At 39.3% G+C, this 23,112-nt stretch overlaps 1 protein-coding gene across 9 annotated transcripts in view; it reads left to right on the forward strand.

The window, feature by feature from the left end:
- The window catches only part of RBMS2 (RNA binding motif single stranded interacting protein 2), a 94,441-nt gene that overhangs the window by 56,052 nt on the left and 15,277 nt on the right, over nucleotides 1-23,112 (forward strand). For 6 of the 9 annotated variants that reach the window (XM_072655081.1, XM_072655083.1, XM_072655082.1 and 3 more), the window contains one exon: nucleotides 19,602-19,768. In XM_072655081.1, the coding sequence (XP_072511182.1) occupies nucleotides 19,626-19,768 (143 nt within the window). In that variant the 5' untranslated portion in view covers nucleotides 19,602-19,625. Of the gene's footprint in view, nucleotides 1-6,670; nucleotides 6,762-19,601; nucleotides 19,769-23,112 lie in introns of all 9 variants that reach the window. The other 3 variants (XM_072655079.1, XM_072655077.1, XM_072655078.1) reach the window with 1 other exon arrangement.

The raw sequence follows: 23,112 nt of genomic DNA on the forward strand, positions 1-23,112 counted from the left end.
GAAGATAAATGTAGACACCTGTTCTTGACCTTGCTATCTAGTCTTGAGCTAGTGGTTAACAAGTATTTTTATTGAACACGCCTATGTGCCCAGTATTATGCTCGTTCTTGTGTACAGACAACCTCTCTCTTCCTTCACAATGCAGCTTAAGTACCATCTTCTACGTGAAACTTCCCTCAGCTCCCAACTCCTAATGCCCTCCCTCAACAAATACCTTATATTGAATTACCTTATAGTTATTTATATTTTCTTTATTCTGTATCTACTCAGAACATAAGCTCCTCCAAGGGAGACATTATTTTATTCTTTATGTTTGTATCTTTATCGTGTATCATCGTGCCTGGTCCAGATAATAGGCCCTCAGTAAATACTTTTGATTGACTGGTCAGGTATGGTTCCTGTACTCCAGGAGCTTGCCATCAGCGTAGGGGGACAGAACTGATCTATTTGGAATAATTCGAAAACAATTCAGGGCTAGGCAGAACTGTATGGTTCTGATTATAAATGCAAGGGTTTTGTTTTTGTTCTGAATATTTTTGGAGTCTGAACCTGTGACTTCATGCAAATCAGTAACTCCTGTAATTTATAGCCTTAGAGAGTTGCTTTGGGGCACTGAAAGGTTTAGGTGACTTGCCCATGGTCACATGGGATCATAGGATCTTAGCTGTAGAAGTAGAAAAGACCTTAGAGGCCATCCATTCAACCTCCTCCTACAGAGAAGGACTTAAAGGCGTAGAGTGGCTGAGTGACTTTCCAGGAGTCACACAGTGAACAAGTCAAGTGTCAGGCAGCTTTGGAACCAGATCTTCTGACTCTGAATTCCTTCAACTGTGTTGCTTTTCAGCTAGTGAATTTCAGAGAAAGGACTTGGCCTTAGGTTTTCCTGACTTCAAGGCCAGCTTCTGTTGACTACAACATGCTGTGTCTAGTGTTTTAAACAATTAAAGAATGTAGTAAATACTGGAGTAGAAAAAGTTTCATACACGTGTTAGAATATAGCCTTGGCTTTGAAGAGTAAGTAGGATATAGTTAAACCTTTGGATGGAAGGAAAGCATTTAAATATGGGGAAGAGCTTGCTTGTCATGTTTGGAGGAAATGAGATAGGCTAGTGAATGGATCTGCTGGAATGGAAGGATGCTTCTGTATTAAGGCTGAATAGGTGGAACACGGTCAAGTAACATGCCTCGTGTGGTAGCAAGAGCCCTGGGTTTGGAATCAGGAGACTGGGGTCAGAGTGTTATTTTTTGGTTTTGCCATTTCCTTCTCAAATTTATTTTAGAGATGAAGAGCTGAGGCAAGCAGGGTAAAGTGACTCACCCAGGGTCACACAGCTAGCAAGTGTCTGAGACTGGATTTGAACTCATGAAGCTAAGTCCTCCTTATTCTAAACCCAGGGCTCTGTTCACTCTGCCATCTAGCTGCTGAAGTGGTATGTCTGAGGTATTCAGGAGGACTAGCATCTCTGTCCAAGCTGTCCAAGCCCTTTTCAGTGCTGCTCACCTGTGGCTCCAAGAAGCTGTAGCATGCACGGTGGCCACACCCAGGTAAACCATCTCAGCAGATGGGCCAAAGTGGATTGAGGGTAACTGACAGGCCTTAAATCTTTTGCTGAGTTAGGGGCATCTTTACCACTAGCAGGTAAAGACTTTCCCCAACATAATGGGTAAATGAGAACAGTTTGTTCCAACAGCCATGAAGGCAGCTGAAGCAGGTGCTGTGGAGTGCTTAGAGCTTGGTCAGGCATGGAAGAAGCCAAGCCACTGAATCCCCTCACTTAAACCCAATTCACACACAAGTCAAGATATTATCCGTGATGTCATTGGTCCTCTTAGAAGACAAAGAACAAAGTACACCTGCCTCACCTTTGTACACATGATCAGAAGTTTTAGAGGCCTTGAAAAAACAGGCAGAAGAGGTTGAACTTGGGAAGTGTGACTTCAGTGCATGTGGCTGCCTCTCATTTGAGGGATAGTGGCTTTATTTCTGTTGTAGTTCTGAACCGGAATGCTTCAGTGTAGGAAGATTTCATTAGTATCCCCTTCTTCATAGAATTGTAGAGAAAGAAATTTGTAAATTGTAGTGCTATATAAACAAGTTATTATTACTTCTTCTACTAAAATAAAACACAACCTTTTTGCGTTTTAGACACCATAGATTTAGAACTGTAAGGGACTTGAACTGTCAAGTAGTTCACCCCTTTGTTTTATGGATGAAGAAACCGTACAGAGAATAATTAAGTAACTTGTCCAAGATCATACAGCATAGGTGGTAGACCCAGGATTTGAAAGTTGGGCCTCTAAATCCAAATCCAGCACCTGTGTGTGTGTATGTGTGTGTGACGGCAGAAAAAGAAGCAGTAAATTTGTTTTATGAACAGCTTTTCTTTTAAAAATAATAAAATCAACATGTTATTTTCAAAGCTGTCCTGTTTGTCCATATTTTCTGTTGGTCATCATTTGGTTATCTTCTATGCATTTTTAAAATGTTTCACTTACCCTGTTTTCTTCCTTTTTTTTATATTGGTGACCTCTATCACTACTTCTGCCCTTCCAACTATCCTCCATATTAAAAAATAAAATAAAATCATTTTATCAGATGAGTAGTTAAGTAAACAAATCCTCATGTTGACCATATCTAAAAAATGTGTATCTCCTTCAGCATCTTGAGTTCATTGCCTTTCTATTAGGAGGTAGATACTGTGTTTCATTACTAGTCCTTTGGAATTGTGGTTGGTCATTGCACTGATTAGATTTTTTTAAGTGTTTCAAGCTTGTTTTTCTTTACAATGTTTCTTTTATCATATAAATTGTTTTCTTGTTTCTGTTTTTCATCAGTTCACATAAGCCTTCTTGGGTTTGTCTTAAATAATCCCTTTTGTCATTTCTTATAGTACAATAATATTTTATTGCATTCACATACCATAATTTGTCTAGCCATTTCCCAATTGGTGGGCACTTCGTTTAGTTCTAATTCTTAGACACTACCGGAAGAGCTGATATAAATATTTTTGTATATACAGGTCCTTTTTCTCTCTCTTTGATCTCTTTGGCATGGATGCCTAATAGCAATACCACTGGGTGAAAAAGGTATGCACAGTTTGGCAACTTTTGGGTTCAGTTCCAAATTGCTTTCCAAAATGACCTGAACCAATTAATTCACATGGACACTAACTGTGTGTTAATGTGCCAACTTTCCCATGGCCCCTCCAAACCATTGTCACTTTCCTTTGTTATTTATGTGAGGTGGAGTTACAGAGTTGTTTTAGTTTGAATTTTTAAAATTATTAATGATTTGAACTGTTTGTCATATGGCTCTCATTAACATGGATTTCTTCCTTTAAGAACTTCCTTTTCATGTTCTTTGACTATTTGTCTAATAAGGAATAATTCTCCAGCACTATTTCCACTACACTTTACCACAACCTGGTCTTTGTGACCAAAAAAAAAAAATTGTCACCTGGGGGCTAACCTTTTTGTGATAAGCTTCTCTGAAATTAGCTAAGAAAGTCTTTGGATGACAAATATGCAGATCACGGCTGTGCCTTCCCAGTTTAGTAATATTTAAAGAACTTGTACTCAGACCTGAAGAACTCAGCTTCAGCTCCATGTTCAATAGGTTTTTAGGGGAAATACCCAAATATTCAAATGCACCTGTGATCTCATTGATTTTAGAAGGTCCCTCCAACAAGGCAGAGTGCAGCTTGTGCATGCACCCCCATTCTGTGCAACACTTGTTCATGTTCTGTCCCAGGTTCAGCACAATGTTGAGTACCTGTCATCCTTCCTCTCATACAACCCTCTGATACCATGTTTTTTACTCCTCTTCATTTTTATAGTTCCACATATTGCAACTAATTCACATTTGCCATACCTTCATTGCCCTTATGATCTTCATTTTTAATTCTTTGAAGACATTTAAGTGGAGGAATATGTCAAGTTAATTCAAGAAGCATTTATTTAGTGCTTGCTATTTTCCAGGAACTGTTCTAAGAATAGGAAATACAAAGAAAGGCAAAAATAAGATTGATAAATTTGAAGGTGATTATTACCAAAGGATTATTCCTTTTATAAAATAATCTCAGGGTTCCTTTGAATATCAAGCTCCCCAGTGAATTTACAATTATGCATTAGCAAAACACACCTAGATGACAGTAAAAGATCTTGACAGGTTGTAACTATGGCTGAATCTTGTGAATTTAATGGGAATAAAAGTGAAGTCCTATACTTGGCTTCAAAAAAAAACCAAACCATCAGCTATTCAGGCTGAGGGAGGCACCATTCACTCAATCCATAAGCATTTATTCCTTACTTTGTGCTGGGTATTGTGCTAAAAGAAAGGCAAAAATAGTCCCTGCCTTCAACAAGCTCACGTTCTAGTTGTGGAGACAATATATAAATAATCAGATACAGCCTAGATACACAGAGAATATGGAAGTGATCTTAGGAGGGCCCTAATACCCGGGAGTCAGTTAAGTCCTCCTGCAGAAAGTGGCATTTGAGTGAGCTTTGAAAGGAGTCAGCTATTCTAAGAGGTGGAGGTGAAGAGGAGGAAAAGTGTTCTAGTCAAAAGATCAGGCACAAACAAGAAATGGAGTATTTCAGGCAAGGAAGCAGGCCATTATGGCTGGATCATGGTATGTATGGAAGAGGGAGGAACGTGTAAGCTTGGAGAAATAGAAAGAGGATAAGAGGTAAAGAGTTTTAAGTGCAATGCTTCTTGTGATAAAAATTTAGGGGGGTTAGTGGATCACGAGCTCAGTATGAATCAACAGGATAACATGATAGCCAAAAAACCTACCATGCATGACATTATATTGTATGGATAGAGGCATTGTATCTAGAATCAGAGACAATTCATATTTTGCCCTGGTCATGCGGCATCTGAAGATCTTTGTTCATTTCTGGGCCTCACATTTTGGGAAAGACAAGCAGAGCCTTCGTGATTATGGGAAGATTGTAGACAATGTTATGTGAAGGACAGATTCAAGGAACAGAATGTTTGATTTGGAGAAGACTTGGCTGGGGCTAGGGGTGGGGAAGGAGGGGAGTGGACATGACAAGAATATTCAAATATTTTTAGGAAAGGGGTGTGAGCGATGAAGCAGACTTTTGCTGGTTTCAAAGAACTGATTGTCAAGTTTCTAGAATGAGAATTTACAGCTTGGAAATCACCAAATGCTATAAATCAGGGTCTGATTTATTGTTTACACTTAAGAATATGATGAGAAATTGTTAATCTAAATTAACCTTAAAAATTTGTCATCCACACAGTTTTTCCCCCAGAGAGTCAATTGTTAAACATTTACAACAGTACATTCCTATTTGAAGACTATCGTATGGAAGAGGGTTTAATCTTTTTCTGCTTGGCCTCAGAAGGCAGAACTTAAAGAGCAACAGGTTCAGTGCCAACGAAGTTGATTTAAGATCCTTAACCATTAAAGCTGCTTAAAAAGGGGATACAAGAATTACTTAAGGAAGTATTAATTTCCCCATTAAAGGAGGTCTTCTGGCAGATTATAGGTAATTACTTCTTGGGGATATTATAGAATGATGGCATGAACTACATCTAGAACTAGAAGAAGCCTCACAGATGAAGAAACAGAGGCCCTGGGGAAGTTGTGACTTGTCCAATGTCAGCTATAGGTAGTATTTGTGAGGGGTAAGATTTGAATCCAGGTTCTCTAATTTCAGAGTCATTGCATTCCAATTCTGTAATCCTGTAAAATTTCTTATAAGGAATCTGTTATGTCAAATAAAATATACTGGAATTTGTATCTAAAAGCTAGAGGGATGTTAAGTAAACAGATTATCTTTGCTTCTGCCCCAGTTGCCCCATTTGAGAAACAACAATAGAACTGTGTGAAAGGAAATGATTTATTTTGTGAACCTTGATTATGTTAATGTTAAATAATTTGTATTAAAGATATCTCAAAGAGTACTTATTAACCCTCACCTTGCCATTTCGTAATAAGAGTGGTATTGACTTGCCTTTGAAAATGAAGAACAGTAGATCCGTTCTATGAAAAAGTTGTTTAAACTGAAAAGATGTTGTATGGTGAAATGTGATGAATATGGAGTGAGGGTTTGGGTTTAAATCCTGCCACTTAGCACCTCTGTGCCCTTGGGAAAATTCACTTAGCCTCTCTTAATCATTGCCATGTTCCTCAAATATAAAATTAAGGGATTGCCTTAAATGACCTCAAGGCCCCGTATTATTTCTAAACTATTATCCTATGATATTGCTATGATGCAATCATTTACTATACTGCAAAAAATTGGTTCTTGATTTGGTCTCATTTCTACACATCAGTAGACTAAAGCTGTTTTACATATTTAAAGACTTATTTGGGTTTCAAGTTTCTTTTTAAGCTGCTAGTTCAAATAAATTTTAGAAATGAAATTATATATTCTTACTAGGGACATCCGTTGACTCTGGTTTTAGTCAATTACTGTCCATTGATGGTCCTTGTCTATGGTCTCTAGTATGTTAGGGGAAAGGTAATAAAATTGTAGGCCATTTGCCTTTTCCTCGCTGATAGCCTTTGCTGTGTTTTGATTTATAAAGTTATTGCTATTGAAACTCCCTAAATAGTTTTGGGATTGCTTGAAAGCACTTTATTCTGTTTATAGTGTTAATATGTCCAATTTTTTTTTTTTACCTCTGGTATAGTCTTCCACTGGTAGTATGAAGGTGACCCTGATCCTTGAAGTTTCTAGAACTAGAAGAGACCTTACAAATGAGGAGCCCCAGACCTCTGCAGGTGAAGCTTCTTACTGAGATATATGTCTATGTATCTATCTATATCTATATCTATATACATACATACACACACACACACACCACACACGTGTGTGTGGTGTGTGTGTGTGTGTGTGCGCGCACCATCATGGAATGTTACCAACAGTGCCATGCTCTAACCCATACCACAAATTAGGTCTGCCCTCATCTAATAAATCTGCCTCTTATTTCAGGGGCAGTGGGATATAGAGTTAGAGGACCTATGTTCATATCCCAGCCATTTTTTTTAACTTATTTTGGGCAAATTGCTTAACCTTGATGGGGCTTATTTTCCTTACCTATAAATTGAGGAGGTTGAAAGAAATGATCTCTAAAGTCCCCTCTGTTCCAAAACTGCTGAGTCTAAAGAGGCAGTATGACATGGAAGATAGAGCCCTAAACTTAGTCATAAGACTAGCTCAAACACTTAATAGTGGTTTCACATGAGAAAGTCCCTTAATCTTGCTATGTCTTAGTTTCCTCATCTGTAAAATGAGGCAATTAGACTTGATTGTCCCAAAGTTTCTTCCCAGCTCTAAATCTGTGATTCTATGAGATAGGTGAGAAATTGGCCCAGTTCCCCCCAAAATTCTTCTTATTAAAAGAATAGGAAGAAAGAAAATGTCTGTCTTAGCATCTTAAACCATCAATCTCAAGAGAATAAGGATTGTATCTTTTAAAAAAATTTATAGACCTCTAGTACATTGTGGTCTCTCTATAAATATTAAATCTATTACATCTTTATCTGGCTGAGGACCCCATGGCCATAGGGAAGTGCCCACAAAGGAATCTGTACAAATCCTGGAACAGCAGAAAATTCATTTTCTTACATATTCAGTTCCAAGAGTTCTGGCTATTTCTTTGTTTGCATCAGTCTTTAGCATCCCAATTGGACAGTCAGACTTCCTTCCCTTTGATATATACATCTCCCCTCCTCCCAAACATGATTGGGGGCATGGAGCTCATATAAACTCTGTAATGCTTTTCTAAAGGCCAGTTCTATGTACACTGCCATTGCTTTGTTATTTCAAGCCTGCTAGGAATTAGAACTTGGGTCCAGGAATTGAGGACCCCATGGCCTTAAGTGCTTCAATTTTCTAACCCACTTTGTGGAGGTTATAGGTCAGGCTTTCTTGAGTGATGTGCTCAAAATGCTTTAAGAGTCTTTTGAAGTGGATGGGAACTAGATACTAACGCCCCCAACCAATGCTTTGGTATTATGAAGAGAAAATAATGTTACGTAATATGGATCTTATTTAAGACTGAGAAAGAATTTGGCCACATCATTGGGACCTTCAAGGTGTGCAGTCTTGAGATAGGCCATTTGGATTGCTGCCTTTACAGTATTATAAGAACAGTTGTATAATAATAATTACAGCTTACATTTGCATTTTGCTTTAAGTTTTGCAAAGCATTTTCATACATTACTTCATATGAGGATCCAAAATTTCCCCTTCCCCCACCTCCCGTTCTGATATTTTACTGGCCATGTGGCTACTAGCCTTGGGCAAATCACTTAACTTCTGATTCTCGCTTTCTTTATAGCTATAAAATGGGAATAATACCTGTAGCATTTACCTTATAGAATTTTGTGAGGCTAAAATTAGATAATGAGGTGTTATTTAAATGTTAATTATTATTATTGTTATTTACTCTCACAACAACTCTGGGAAATAGGTATTGCTAGTATTTTTTATTAGTTTATTTATTCTTAGATTACAACATTCAGTTCTACAAGCTCTTGAGTTCCAAATTTTCTCCCACTCCCTCCCCACCAAAAAACAGCATGCAATCTAATATAGGCTCTACGTATACATTCACATTAAATATATTTTCACATTAGTCATGTTGTAAAAAAGAATTGTAACCAGTGGAATGAACCCTGAGAAAGAAGAGACAAAACAAAAAAGAGACAGTAAATAGTATGCTTCCATCTTCATTCAGACTTATAATTCTTTCTCTGGATAGCATTTACTCTCTTGAGCCTTTTGGAGTTATCTTAGAACCTTGCATTGCTGAGAAAAGCCAAGTCTATCAAAGTTAGCCATTATACAGTGTGACTGTTACTGTGTACAATGTTCTCCTGGTTCTGCTCCCCTCACTCAGCACCAGTTCATGTAAGTCTTTCCCAGTTTTTCTGAAGTCCATCTGCTCACCATTTCTTATAGCACAATGGTATTCCATTACATTCATATACCACAACTTGTTCAGCCATTCCCCAATTGAGGCATCCTGTCAATTTCCAGTTCTTGATCACCACAAAAAGAGCTGCTATAAATATTTTTGTACACATGAGTCCTTTTCCCATTTGAATAATCTCTTTGGGATACAGCCCTAGAAGTGGTATTCTTGCTAATATTTTTAATACCTCTTTTCATAGAGAAAGGAGGCAGCTCAGGTGACTCAGTGAATAGAGTGTCAGGCCTGAAATCAAGAACACCTGAGTTCAAATCTAGCCTTAGACACTTACTAGCTATGTGACTCTGGGCAAGTCACTTGTCCTCTGTTTGCCTTAATCCATTGGAAAAAGAAATGGCAAACCACTCCAGTATTTTTGCCAAGAAAACACCATATGGGGTCACAGAGAGTCCCACATGACTGAACAACTGAAATAGCAACAATTACAGAGGAAGAAAAAAATAAGGTTAAGTGACTTTGCCTAAGGCTAGTGAAGTGGAAGAATTAGAACTCTGATTCTCCTTCCAATATACACTGCTGTCTTCATTCCTTGAAGGATTATCTTAAGAGATAATGAGTTTCAAGAATATAGTATCTAAGGCCCCTTCCAGTTCTAAAAATTGCATCTACTTTCTAGATACTGTTATTGATCACTATTGGTAGCTTCTAAGTTCTCCCACTGAAGGGCTGTTTTCTTTGTAGAAGTGAGAGAAACTTATGATACTACAATAAGCAGTTGTTTTTCATGTCTGCCTAGCACTTTGGATGCTGCCAGCATATTGTATTTTCCTCTGAGGATCTTTGCTTATAGTCTGGAAGACCTTTGTCTAGCCTGAGGGGAAGGTGAATTTTTCTGCCCCAGACCCTCCTAGATCTGGAGCCAGTAGGCTTCAGTGAATACGTTTCTAGTTAGATAACATTGTGGTGGTTAGTGCTTGACTTAGGATTCTGGCATTCTTTTGGTTTAGAACATTAGTCTGAGCAAATTCATCAGGGACATTTTGAATTCCACCTGGTACTTATCCCTGGAAGATTTGTGGATAGCATTGATATTCAAGGAAAAGGAGAAGAAGCAATTATGGGAGCTTGTTTGTTTATTAAAGGAAGGGGGAGTTAGGGACCTGATGCCAGATTTGCTTGGTCCAAGAGAGACTAGCTAAAAAGTGAAGAGATTCATCATTTAAAGCCCAGTCTAGTAGCAAAATAAGTGCTACAGAGGAAGTTGTGGTGAATGAAAGTATTTGTAGTGAGTTTTAGGGCAGAAGGAAATTTTTTTTTGTCCTGGATATATTTTGGGTTCATATTTATATTTGAGATCCAGGACAACATATTAATCTTATAGCTTCCTTAGAAATCTGGAGTATAACTTTCCTTATAAAGTTGACATAACCTTTCTAAGGAAAGCTATATTTTGATACTAAAATCCAAACCCATAGATGGAATGTGTATAGGTGCTTCTTTTTAAACCTTTGCCAGGTCAGGCTACCTTGTGGTAGCATCTGAAGATTTTCTTTGCTACAAAAGGTGAGTGAGTATATTAACCCTATGACTTTAAGAAAGAGAACCCAGGAAGTGCTCTGACTTAAAATAATCTGCACACAGTAGATGATGTGCTAGTTACACGTCAGGAGCAAGAGTTAACACATACATATATTGCTTCTACACATTGTTGGGGTGACTCAAGGAAGGCCTATCGTACATTTGCTGAGAATAGAGAAGAGTCCTTCAAATTGGGCAGGTGTGGATGATGCAGATTGCCTGTGCTTTGCATTGTTAGAATATTTACATTGATGAGATTACTAGTCTATTTGAGATTCAGAGATTTAGGGCTTGAAAGAACCTTGTTGTTTTTCAGTAGTGTCCAACTTTTCATGACCTCATTTGTGGTTTTCTTAGCTAACGTACTGGAGTATTGTGCCATTTCCTTGTTCAGCTCATTTTACAGATGAGGAAACTGAGGCTAATAGAATTAAGTGACTTACCCAGGGTCACACAACTAGTAAGTGTCTGAGACTGGATTTAATCTCAGGAAGATGAGTCTTCCTGACTCCAGGCCAGACACTGTATTCACTGCATCACCTCGCTGCCTGGAAAGGATCTTAGGGATCATCTGATTTCATATTTCTATTTTACAGATGAGAAAATTGAGGCACAGAGTTATATATTGACTTGCCCGAAATCATACAAATCTGAAAATTTGTCTATAAGCTGGAGAGCCAGGCACCAAAAGACATTGGGAGCCTTAGTAACATGCTAGTCTGTCGCCATCTGGGGGATTGATTGTGAATAAGCAAGGGATTCATCATCTATAAGTAAACATTATTCTGTTTTATTAAAATTATGTACATTTAGCAAATTAGTGTTTATGTGATGGTTACTCGCCAACTGGAAGACCTCCATGTCGCCAATACTGAGGGTGTGTTTACAAAATTTGAGTAAATGAGACTCATTTTTTGGAAGCAAGGTCTTTTATTAAAATGTCATTTGTGCTGTACTTAGGTGTTCATAGGCTACCAAATCAAATCAGAAGAAGAATAGGGAAAAACTGAGTCTGTGATTAGGTGAGAGACAGTAGTTCCATCAGCACCGTGATGGTCTCTTCCAAAGAGTGGGAAGAGAAGCCGAACCTTTCCTGCCTTTTGACTTTCTGTGAGTCAGCGGGATATGAAGTTCCTGCTACTGGAAAAAGGGAGTTTGATTTTCCACCCCCTTGGGGTTAGATGGGAGTCAAATTCCTCCTCCCTCTATGTCCCATTCTGTGAAACTGTCCCAGAATTAATGTGTAGCTGGGAGTGGAAAATGAAGTCTTTCTCCTGCTGGCCTCTTTTAGTTTAAATGTCTGTTATAATGCCCTGAGCGGTCTTCTGTTCCAGTACTGAGCCAAAAACTCAGTAACATCACTGTATGGAGGGGGTAGAGTGGGGTGTGTATGTGTGTGTATGTTAAATTTCATAAGCTGCAGCAGACAATTTTGAGGACAGTTTGCTGTTTCAGGGTGATATTCCCAAAACAATATCATTTCTTTGTGAAAAAAACAAATTTGATGCAGGTTAGAAGAGCTGGATTGAACATTTCAGGAATGATTCCTTTTCCCCCACCAGCCCATAATATAGGGATAGACTCAGTTTCTTCTGTCACTTTCATCAGTGCATCTCACTTCTTTGAGGGGAGTTCAGATCTGGCCTCTTCATGGGCTTCAAGGGGCTTCAGGGATAGACTTAAAAGTCACAAGATGGCCTAAGTTGCAGCTATGTACTTGGAAATCAAGAAGCCTCTGCAGTGCTGAAAGGCCAGATTTGTAGGAGGTGGATGGGAAAGTTAAGAGTCAGAAGGCTCTTTGGGGAGGAGGTGCACCATATAGCACCATGAAGGTGTTCCTGGGGCTTGCCCAGTTTGAGCTCAATTAGAACAAAGGCATGAGCTAGAACTGACACAGCTCCTTAGGTCCCTAAGGGTCAGTGACCTGGTCAGAACTAGGGAAGAGATGATGGGAGGATGGGAGGCAAGGGATGATATTGAACTTCTCCCAAATTTGACTTATTGAATAGAAAGTAGTAAAACTTTTTTATATGGCAATGATTGTACACAGAGGATACAAGCTATTAATAGGTCATCTCTTCCTCTTGGCTTCCCAGAGTTCCTTCAGGTCCCAGCTACAATCCCACGTTCTCTCTGCAAGAAGACTTAACTGATTCCCGTGTTGCTAGTGCCTTCCCTTTGATGATTATCTTGAATATCCTCAATTAGACAGAGCTCCTTGAGGGCAGGGACTGTCTTGGACCTTTCTTTGTATCCCTAGCACTTATCCACTTAGCACTATACCTGGCACATAGTAGGTACTTAATAAATCCTTATTGGCTATTTGACTAACTGTGAGAGATGGTGAAATTTCAGTTGTGATTCCTGAAGGTGAGAAGTTAACAGAAATGGCCTCAGGGCTAGTGACTGGAAGACTGCTAATGGAACTTGTATTTGAGATTTTTTAAAAAAATACAAGTTCATTAAAAGCAGATGTGGAATGGGAGTTGGGACGATGAGGTGAGAGGGAAAGGGTCTCCTACACTGATTGAAAAACTAGCATACTGTTGTTTCCTTGGAAGGCTACATGAGGAACCCGGCAAGTTCAGGCCTGTGTGGGCAAAACTTTGCTGTTCTCTAGAAGGACACCTCCACTGATAGAGCAAGCAAGCCAGGGCCTAGCAGCCTTGATTTGGGGATTCAGGAGGGAGGCAGAGGGAGAGACACCATCCTGGGGATCTATCAGTTTGTATACAAATAGGTCTCACATGAACAACAGAATAATTACCTGTTTCTATTCCATATGGTAGTAATGGACTTTGACATTATGTTACCAAGGAACCCTCAAGGTACAGAACTAAGAAACCATGAAGTCTAAGGAGGTTGGAGGTGGAGAGGAGGATTCATTTAAAGCAGGGATTCTTGAACTTTTTTGTGCTGCAAATCCCTTTGGCAGTCTGGTGAGGCCTACGTCAAAAGAATGTTTTTAAATGCATAAAATAAAGAGCATGGCATTACAAAAGAAGCCAGTGATGTTGAAGTATAGTTAGCAAAAAAAAAAAAAAATTTTTTTAATTCCCCAGGTTAAGACCCTTAGATTAAGAACTTCTGATCAAAGATAATCAGTCCCTCTGATTCAAAGGATCACAGGATTTGAGCTCTTTAAATCAAAGACAGAATACAAATTTTTGGTATGGAGTTACCTGTAATTACCACTAACCCACTGTTTTTATGCTCTGCTAGTTCACTGACAAGGTTGGTAACTGAGAATAACTCCTAACCACTTTTTTGCAATAAAATTGGTGTTGATCTGAGAACCAAGCCTGTGGTGCTGTATAGTATGTCGCTGCAGGATGTCTTGGCCGCTGTAGCCTGTAGCTGAGGCCAACAATAATGTGTGTGAAGAGAAAGTTGTGCTAGAGCTGGTGGTCCCTTAGTAACCTTGTCAGTGAATCAGCAGAGCATAAGAATGGTAAGAGTACAAAATACTCAAATTGATACCTTCAGAGTAAAGGTGGCAGTTTAAATTAATAAAATTTCAGAGTTGGAAGTGACCTTAAAGAGTTTCATATAACTCTTCTGGCCAGTTACAATTTGATTTTGTAAATGGTTTTCACTGTGCTGCTCTGGTCTTCCCTCCTCAGTGAGTTTGGATAGAGGAAAGTTTTGATGAGTCTTTAAAAAACTAACAGCCACAATTAGCATTAGAGTATGGAAGGCTAGGAAATCTGAGAAAGGGACAAAAATGCAGGACATGTGAGGAATAATAGTCTCTCTTTTTTCTTTCCTTTAGGAAGAAAAAACCCCTGACTCCTTTTTTCTCTCATAGTAGTAGTGGCTAATGTCTCTGTGGTATTGGAAGGTTTGCAAAGCATTTCACATACATCGTTTGATCCTTATAACAATCCTTTGAGGTGTGTACTACAGAGATAATCATTCCAACATTGCAGAAGATGGAAAAGAAGTTCAGAAAGGATCAGTGATACTTGTCTGTGGTCCCAGAGCCAGGAAGTACCAGAAACAAGATTCTGGCCCAGGCACTATGTCATGCTGCCACATTCTGGTATACATGGGTTAACAGTTTAGAGAGTCTCTGTCTTACTGAACCCTTGGGAAACCAGAAACTCTATTAGAGGCACTCTCTTCAGTGGAGGAGTAATTTCTTCCTTTCTTCCTGCAGTGAGGGTGTCTTTTCTCTTTACTGTTCAAGCCCCTGTTATACTACAGTTTTAGAAAGCTCTTGGGAACAGCGATAGAATGATACCTTCATTTCTGGGCCATATCTATTCTTCTCAGCACTCTTTCTGGCTTTACACTAAGGCTACTCTTCATAAAGTCTGACTTTTGGAATGTAGCTAAAGCTCACAGTGTCGAAACTGAAGTTTAAGTCTGGATAACAGATTAGTTTCTTGAGGCAGTTAAGTGACCCAGGAAGACTTGAGTTCAGATCTGGTCTCAAACACTTATTTAGATGTGTGACCATGGACAAGTCATTTAAGTCTTTTATGTGCCTCAGTTTCCTCAACTGTAAAATGGGGGAAATAATAGCACCTACTTCCCAGGTTTTTTTTTTAGCACAATGCCTGTCACATAGTAAGTCCTATATAAATGTTAGCTGTCATTATTATAATATTTGTTTTTGTTAGCATTATTATTACCCCAATTTGCTTTCTTCTACCTTGACCATCTTGTGTTTGTTCTGAAAGTTCTGCCATTTGAGAAATAGTCCCTACTGTGAAGGGTATGAGTATACTTAAATATATTTTTTCTCAGCTCTAGTTGCTCAGCTTCCCAATTGATCTATAGTCGTGACTCCCCTGGGATGGAAGAGGAGGGATTGAGTTGTTGTTGAGTCATCTTTCAGTTGTGTCTGATTCTGCGTGACCCATTTTGGAGTTTTCTTGAAGGATACTGGAGTGATTTGTCATTTCCTTTTCTAGCTTGTTTTACAGATGAGGAAACTGAGGCTGACAGGATTAAGTGACTTGTCCAGGGTCACATAGGTGTTAAATATCTGAGGCCAGATTTGAACTCAGGAAGAAGACTCTTTCTGACTCTGGGTTCAGCATCACCTAGCTGGGATATAGCTTCACTGAATAATCTGAAATAATCTTTGGAATTCTATTGTTCTGACTAGAATATAGGTTATAAATCTTTGGAACAGCTAGGTGGTGCAGTGGATAAAGCACTGGGCTTTAAGTCAGGAAGACTCATCTTTATTAGATCAAATCTGACCTCAGACGTTTACTAGCTATGTGACCCTGGGCAAGGACTTAACCCTGTCTGCCTCAGTTTCCTTATCTATAAAGAGCTGGAGAAGGAAATGACAAATCATTCCAGTGTCCTTGCAAAGAAAACCCCAAAAAGGGTCACAAAGAGTTGGACGTGACTGAACAGCAGCAGCTATGAGTCTTTGTGGAGGCTTTCTCTGACCTCTTCCTGTTTCAAATTGAATGATAAAATACTGATGTGAGTAAAAATTGAGGCTAGCCCTACTAGATTTATGCTGTAAAAGGATAAGACTATTTATGCTGTTAAAAGGATAAGACTATTGTGAAGAGTATAGTTAGTACGTTAGTTAGAAAGATTAAATTGGTATTCAGTTAGGGTGGCTAGAATAATCATATCAACGCCCATTTCTAGGGCCTACCCAGAGAGGTGTGTGTGTGAGTGACTGTTATGCTGTTTGTCATAAAGCTGCAAACATTCACTTTGCCCCTGCCCTTGTTGGCTGCATCATGTGACTTTCACTGTCGTCACTGAGAAGTAATAAATATCTCTCTGGAACATAGGGCCCTATATCTGGGAAATCCTAATCTTAGGGCCAGGGAAAAGAGAGACAGGCATGATGAGACAGAGACAGAGACAGAGACAGAGACAGAGAGAAAGAGAGAGAGAGAGAGAGAGAGAGAGAGACAGAAACAGAGAGGGAGAGAGACAGAGAGGGAGAGAGACAGAGACAGAGATCGGGGGTGTTGCTGGAGCCACAGAAACTTTCCGATCATCCCACAATGTGGTGATGGATCTTCTTTCTTCTTTGCCAAAATATGAGAACAACAGAGTAATGTGTGGGCAGGGGTATCCTTGGCTTCCTTATATACATTTAATACGCAGGTCTGCTTATGTCACTGCCCTGCTTAAAAGCCTTCAGTGGCTCCTCATGAAGTGCAAACTTGTATGACTGGCATTGAAGTTTCTCCTTGATTTGGCCTCATAGTGCTTTTCCAGCCTTATTTCATACTGTCTTACTTTGCTCACTCTGTGTTCTGGCCAAACTGGACCTACCAGTTTCTCAATCTTGTTCTGCTAACTCCTACCTTAGTCTATTCAAATAGGTCATCCTCCATGTCTGGAATGCTTTCCCATCAGTGCTGCTGAGATCCTTCTCTTACTTCAAGACCTATCAGAGGCGCCATCTTTTTTCTTTTCTTGATCTCACTCCCTACTCTTCCCCCCTTTAAAAAAAAGAGATCCCATTCTTTTCAAATTTTCTTCTAGCACTTCATCTGGATCTCTTTTTTTAGTCATCATTATGCTCATTACATATTTATTAAACTATAAGATCCTTGAGGACAGACAGTGTCCTTTCTTATCTTTGTGTCTGTCCCCAATGCCTAATACAATGCCATACACACAGTATACTTAATAAAATATATTGGTTGAATTGAAGTGGCCAAAGAAATACTAATCCCTGATAAATCAGGCTCCCTGTCCCAGTCTTTAAGGTGATCAGGGAATTCCTGCTTTGTGCTTACACTCAAATTTTAGTGAAAAGAAGGTTTTATAGGTTTATATCAAATATCTGAGCTCGAATCCCAGCTTTGCTACTTCCCAGCCTATGTGACCTTGGCAAGTTCTCTTTTTCCTCAACCTTCCAACTCTGCTGCTGTTTCCTCTTCTATAAAATGAAGAAGTTGGGATAGTTGATCACTAAGCTTCTTTTCAGCTCTAAATCACATGAATTCATGAATGAACATCCTTCATAAAATGGATATAAAAACTGTCTAATGTTGGGAATACCACTGAATTGGGATTAATGTCTTTAAGTACTCTCAGCAACAATAGAAGTGTCATGTAGTCATATAATAGTGTTAAATTGCACAGAATCATTTATACTGTATGGTTGGTCAAATGATATCCCCTGAAATCTAAGTATATGTAATAAAATCTTGAGAAGGAAGATATAAGGCTTGCTATAAATTTTGTCTCTAGTTATAACACCAGGTTTTGTGACTGAACTTCGTGAGGTCATCGGTTAAAGGTTAGGAATGTACCTTTCAAGTCTTAGTTTCTTTTAATGTTATATCACTCTATTATCTGTGAGTTTATCAAAGCCTTTTTTGCACCTAGCACTGCCCCTTGGGGGTAACAGATCAAATACATCTACTGCTAGTGCTATAAACAATTACATCTCTTCATTTGTTAAGCTTTAAGCGTATAGATGCCTCCTAATTCTAATATTTTAGATTTGGTTAACAAAGCCATATTCAAACTGTTAATGCTTTTTATGATTTTACAGATTTATATCCTATCCATTCTCTCCTTTTGTTTTCTGGGCTGAAAAAATTAGTTTGTTTTCACAACAAATGCAGTTAGCTTATAAAGTAGACATTAGTCCTCTCCCTTTAGTATCAGTGTTCAATGCAAAGTATCTTTTCCAAAATCTTTTATAACAGTGATAACAAGTCATTCCCCAATTGATAAATGGTCAAAGGATATGAACAGGCAATTTTCAGAGGAAGAAATTAAAGATATCTATAATCATATGAAAAAATGCTCTAAATCACTATTGATTAGAGAGATGCAAATCAAAACAACTCTGAGATACCACATCACACCTATAAGATTGGCAAACATGACAGAACAAGAAAATGATAAATGCTGGAGAGGATGTGGGAGAGTTGGAACACTAATTCATTGTTGGTGGAGCTGCGAGCGCATCCAACCATTCTGGAGAGCAATTTGGAACTATGCCCAAAGGGCTACAAAAATGTGCATACCCTTTGACCCAGCAATATCGCTACTAGGACTGTATCCCCAAGAGATCATAAAAATGGGAAAGGGTCCCACATGTACAAAAATATTTATAGCAGCACTCTTTGTAGTTGCCAAAAACTGGAAGTCAAGGGGATGTCCATCAATTGGGGAATGGCTGAATAAATTATGGTATATGAATGTAATGGAGTACTATTGTGCCATAAGAAATGATGAACAAGAAGACTTCAGAGAGGCCTGGAAGGACTTATATGACCTGATGCTGAGTGAAAGGAGCAGAACCAGGAGAACTTTGTGCACAGCAACGACCACAGTGTGCAAGAGGTTTTTCTGGTAGACTTGGAATTTTGTAATAACGCAAGAACTTCTTATAAAAAAAAAAAATCCCAATGGTGGTTCTCAAGGCAAAATGCCTTCCACACTCAGAGAAAGAAATATGGAAGTCATTCGCAAAATGTAGCAGATCATGTTTGTGTATGTGTGTGTTTTTGTGTATCACGTTCTGATTTGTTATATGATTTCTTCCATTTATTTTAGTCCGACTACATAGCATGACTATAGTGAAAATGTACTCAATAGGAAAGTATATGTAGAACCTATACAGAATTGTATGCAGTCGTGGGGAGGGAGGGGGGTAGTGAGGGGTAGGTGTGGGGGGGATAAAATCTCAATTGTATGGCAGTGATTGTTAAACATTAAAAAATAAAAAAAAAATAAAAAAAACCAGTGATAATAATTCACATTTATATAACACATATTTTTATACATACATATATATACACACACATATATACATATACACATATATTTATTTATTTATAAAGCTCTTTACTCATAACAGCCCTGTGAAGTAGGTTTTAGAAGTAGTATTTTTTTACAGTTGAAGAAAAATTCTTATGCCTTATTTTATCCTCCTAGCAACAGTAAGAAGCAGTAGAGCAGTTGTTCTTTTTTTCCCTCTTAATAGAGAATACCTCTAGGTTTTTCTTTCCTGTTGATTCCTGGAGTTACAGTTTCTACTGAAATTCAAGATCACCTTTCCTGGGGACTAGGCTCCAGCTACCCCGAGTAACACCCCCAGCCTCTGCCAGCATAACATTTCTAATACTCTGTGCTTTGTGTCTCCCCACAGCCTTATGTGTCCGTGGCTCATCAGATGGCACCACCTAGTCCAAGCAGCAACAACATCAGTGGCAGCGGTGGGGGTGGTGGAGGTGACCAGCTGAGCAAAACCAATCTCTACATCCGAGGGCTGCAACCAGGCACCACGGACCAGGACCTAGTCAAGCTCTGCCAGCCGTAAGTCAGGGCACCATGTGGCCAGGCTCCCATAGGCAAGGAGACATGGGAAAATTGCTCCTTCCTGCCAGATAGCCTTACTCGGAAGTGCTCCAGTTCGTTGCCTCTTTCCCATTCCTTGTTGAATCTCAATTTTGCTCCTTCCCTAGGAACCACAAACCTCCATTATGCTCTTCTGAGTCTAGAGGAAACAGGGTTTGGGGACTGACCTTTGAAGCCCAGTCCCTGAGTCTTTTTTTCCAGTATCGTCCCCAAACTGCGAGCCAGAATGGAAAGATTTCTCACACTGTTGTCTAGAATGGGAAAACTAGCCTCTGGGTCTTACTTTTGTTTTTCTACTGGCTGGAGGGCATTTGGGGAGGTGAGACAAAATTAGAGATGCCTAGTTTGTTTTAGGCTTGGAGCCTGCTGATCGAGAACTTCTCTTGCCAGAGAAGCATTGATTTGGAAGGGAAAAAGAAGTAGAGAAAAAAGAAGATTGGTGGAATCAAAAATGGAGGACCAACAGGCTGTCATTCCATGGTTACCCCCTGAGGTCCCTCCGAGGTTTTGCAAAGTAACTCTGAGTCATGAGGTGGGTGGGTGGTAGCCTCAGCTCACCCCTGGCAGGAATGCTGGAAGAATCATAAGAGCTTAGAAAGGCCCTGTTTGGTTTCACTTGGCAGGAAAACATACATTTCAAATCAAGAATTTGAAAAGGAGTTGGGGTGTGAGGAGAGTAGACTGGAAAAGGTAGACAGAGGGTGAGTAGTAGAAGGAGCATGCAGAGAAGGCCACAGAAGGACTCACAGAATCCATTACAGAATCTGAGAGGTAGGAAAGTCCTCAGGAGCCATCTAGCTGTCCAAGAGGTCAGATAGCCTCTGGTTGAAGTCCGCCAAGAAGGGGAGCCCACAGCCCCTCTGAGCTGCTCCTTCTATTTGGAGACAGCTCTGGTGTTAGCAAGTTTTGCCTGTATCAAGCTTGAATTTGCCCCTTTACAGCTTCCATTCATTGCTTTCGGTTCTGGCCTCTGGAGCCAAATACACATCTGATCCTTCCTTCATGTGGCCACCTTTCAAATATTTGAACACATGCCAGAGTAAAAGAGATGGATTCCCTGATGGCAAGATGACTAAAAGTTCTTTTCAGGGACACAGGACAGAACCAGTGTCAGGCTATGACTCCTTACCTCTCACTAATATTAGTAGCTTACTTGCTCCAGGGACTGGTACATTCTTATAAAGAGCAGAGTTAGCAGGGAAAGAAAAGAGAGAGAGAAGATAGGAGGAGATCCAGAGGTGGACTTAGCATAAGAAGGGACTGGGGAACAGGTCTTTTAGAAAAGGCTACTTTGTACTCAACCATTTTAGTACTCAGTGGACCATAAAGCTTATCCACCACCCTTCCGTGATGTACTTTTACATTCTCAGTGCTGTAACATATTATGTTGTAGAAATCCTGGGGTCATCTTTGACCCTCCCAAAGGACAGGAAGAAAACGACTCTCCATTTCATCATGACTAAAGTCCCAAACCCTTCACACACATGCACACGCACACACACTCACACACACATTTTCATATTCTCTTGGAGAAGCTGTATATGGGATGGAAGTTAAAAACTAAAAAAGGTTTTGTGTTCTCTTTTATTTCTGTTTCTTAATATATTTTATTGACACTTTTTGTCTTTACATCATAATCATTTCAGTGCCCCTTCCACCCCAATTTGAATCTTCTCTTACGACGAAACAAAACAGTTAGGTAAAAACATCTGACACTGACCACATCTAACAATGTGTGTAATATTCTGTCCTACTAGTTCCTGTCTCTTTGGTTTGAGAAGCGAAGTATGTTTCATGTGTTTTCTGGAACCTTTCTTGGTTTTTCAGAAACTCGATTGAATTTCCCTCATGTTTTCTGACCCTCTTATTCATTTTTTCTTACTATACAATAATATTGGCTCCGGACTCTTAGAGACATTAGACTGTGAAGGAATTGGGCTCTAGACTGATGATAAAGAGGGGAAGACTGAAAATAGCGGTAGATTGGAGCCTGGGGAAAGGAGCAAGGTGTTGTTTTTCCCTAGCCTTGTTTGCCAATTCAATAGACTTTTGAACCTTCTTGACTTTTCTTTAGCTATTGGCACTGTTGACCACCCCTTTCTTTTTTATTTTCTTTTCACTCTGCTTCCATGACACTGATCTTTTGGGTCTCCTGTCTGACCTTTCTTTTACCTTGTCTTCCTTCACTGGCTCATCTTTTTGCTACGCCTTCAGTATGACTATATCCCAGAAGCTCTGTCCTTAGCAAATTTGACTTCAGGTGTTACCTGATTAACTTGTAAGTTTACATGTACAGCCCCAATCGCTCCCCTAAGATTCAATCCCACACTTCCAACTGCCTAACTGTATATTTCCACTGGTACCTCAAACTCAGCATGTTTAAAATTCAATTCATCTTCTCCCCATTATCTTATCCCAAATTGTACCGTCTCCTAACCCTATTTTTTAATCCTAACCCCTCCTAACTCCTTCTATTTTGTTATTTCTGTAGTTATCCAGGCTTGAAACCTTGAAGTAATCTCCAATTCTGCCTTTCCCTCACCCCTTATATCCAGTGTGTTCTGTCTTCTCAGCATCTCATGTAGCTATCAAGAAGAAATTAATGAAGAAGAGAGCTTCTTTCATTATCAGCTCTCCTTCAGTCCCTTATTACCTCTCAGCTTCCATATTGCAGTTTTAATAGCCTCCTAGTTGGTCTCCCCACCTCCATTCTTTTTTCACTTAGTCCCTCTTCCACACAGCTGCCAAAATAATCTCCTAATACATAGGTCTGGCTGTGTCACTGTCCTGCTCAAGAACTCTCAGTGGCTTCCTATGAAGTGAGATATACAATCTTTAGCCTGACTTTTTTTTTTTCTCTTTTTTTTTTTTTATTTTGTAATGTTTAACAATCACTGCCATACAATTGCGATTTTATCCCTCCCCACCTACTCCCCACTACCCCCCTCCCTCCCCACAACTGCATACAATTCTGTATAGATTCTACATATACTTTCCTATTGAGTATATTTTCACTATAGTCATGCTGTGTAGTCAGACTAAGATAAATGAAAGAAATCGTATAACAAATCAGAACATGATACACAAACACATACACATACACAAACATGATCTGCTACAATATGTGAGTTACTTCCATATTTCTCTCTCTGAGTGTGGCAGGCATTTTGCCTTGAGATCCTCCATTGGGATTTTTTTTTTTTTTTTTGGTAAGAAGTTCTTGTGTTATTACAAAAATCTAAGTCTACCAGAAAAAACTCTCACACACTGTGGTTGTTGCTGTGCATAAAGTTCTCCTGGTT

Source organism: Notamacropus eugenii, chromosome 3 (genome assembly GCF_028372415.1).
Source record: "Notamacropus eugenii isolate mMacEug1 chromosome 3, mMacEug1.pri_v2, whole genome shotgun sequence".
Lineage (NCBI taxonomy): Eukaryota > Metazoa > Chordata > Mammalia > Diprotodontia > Macropodidae > Notamacropus > Notamacropus eugenii.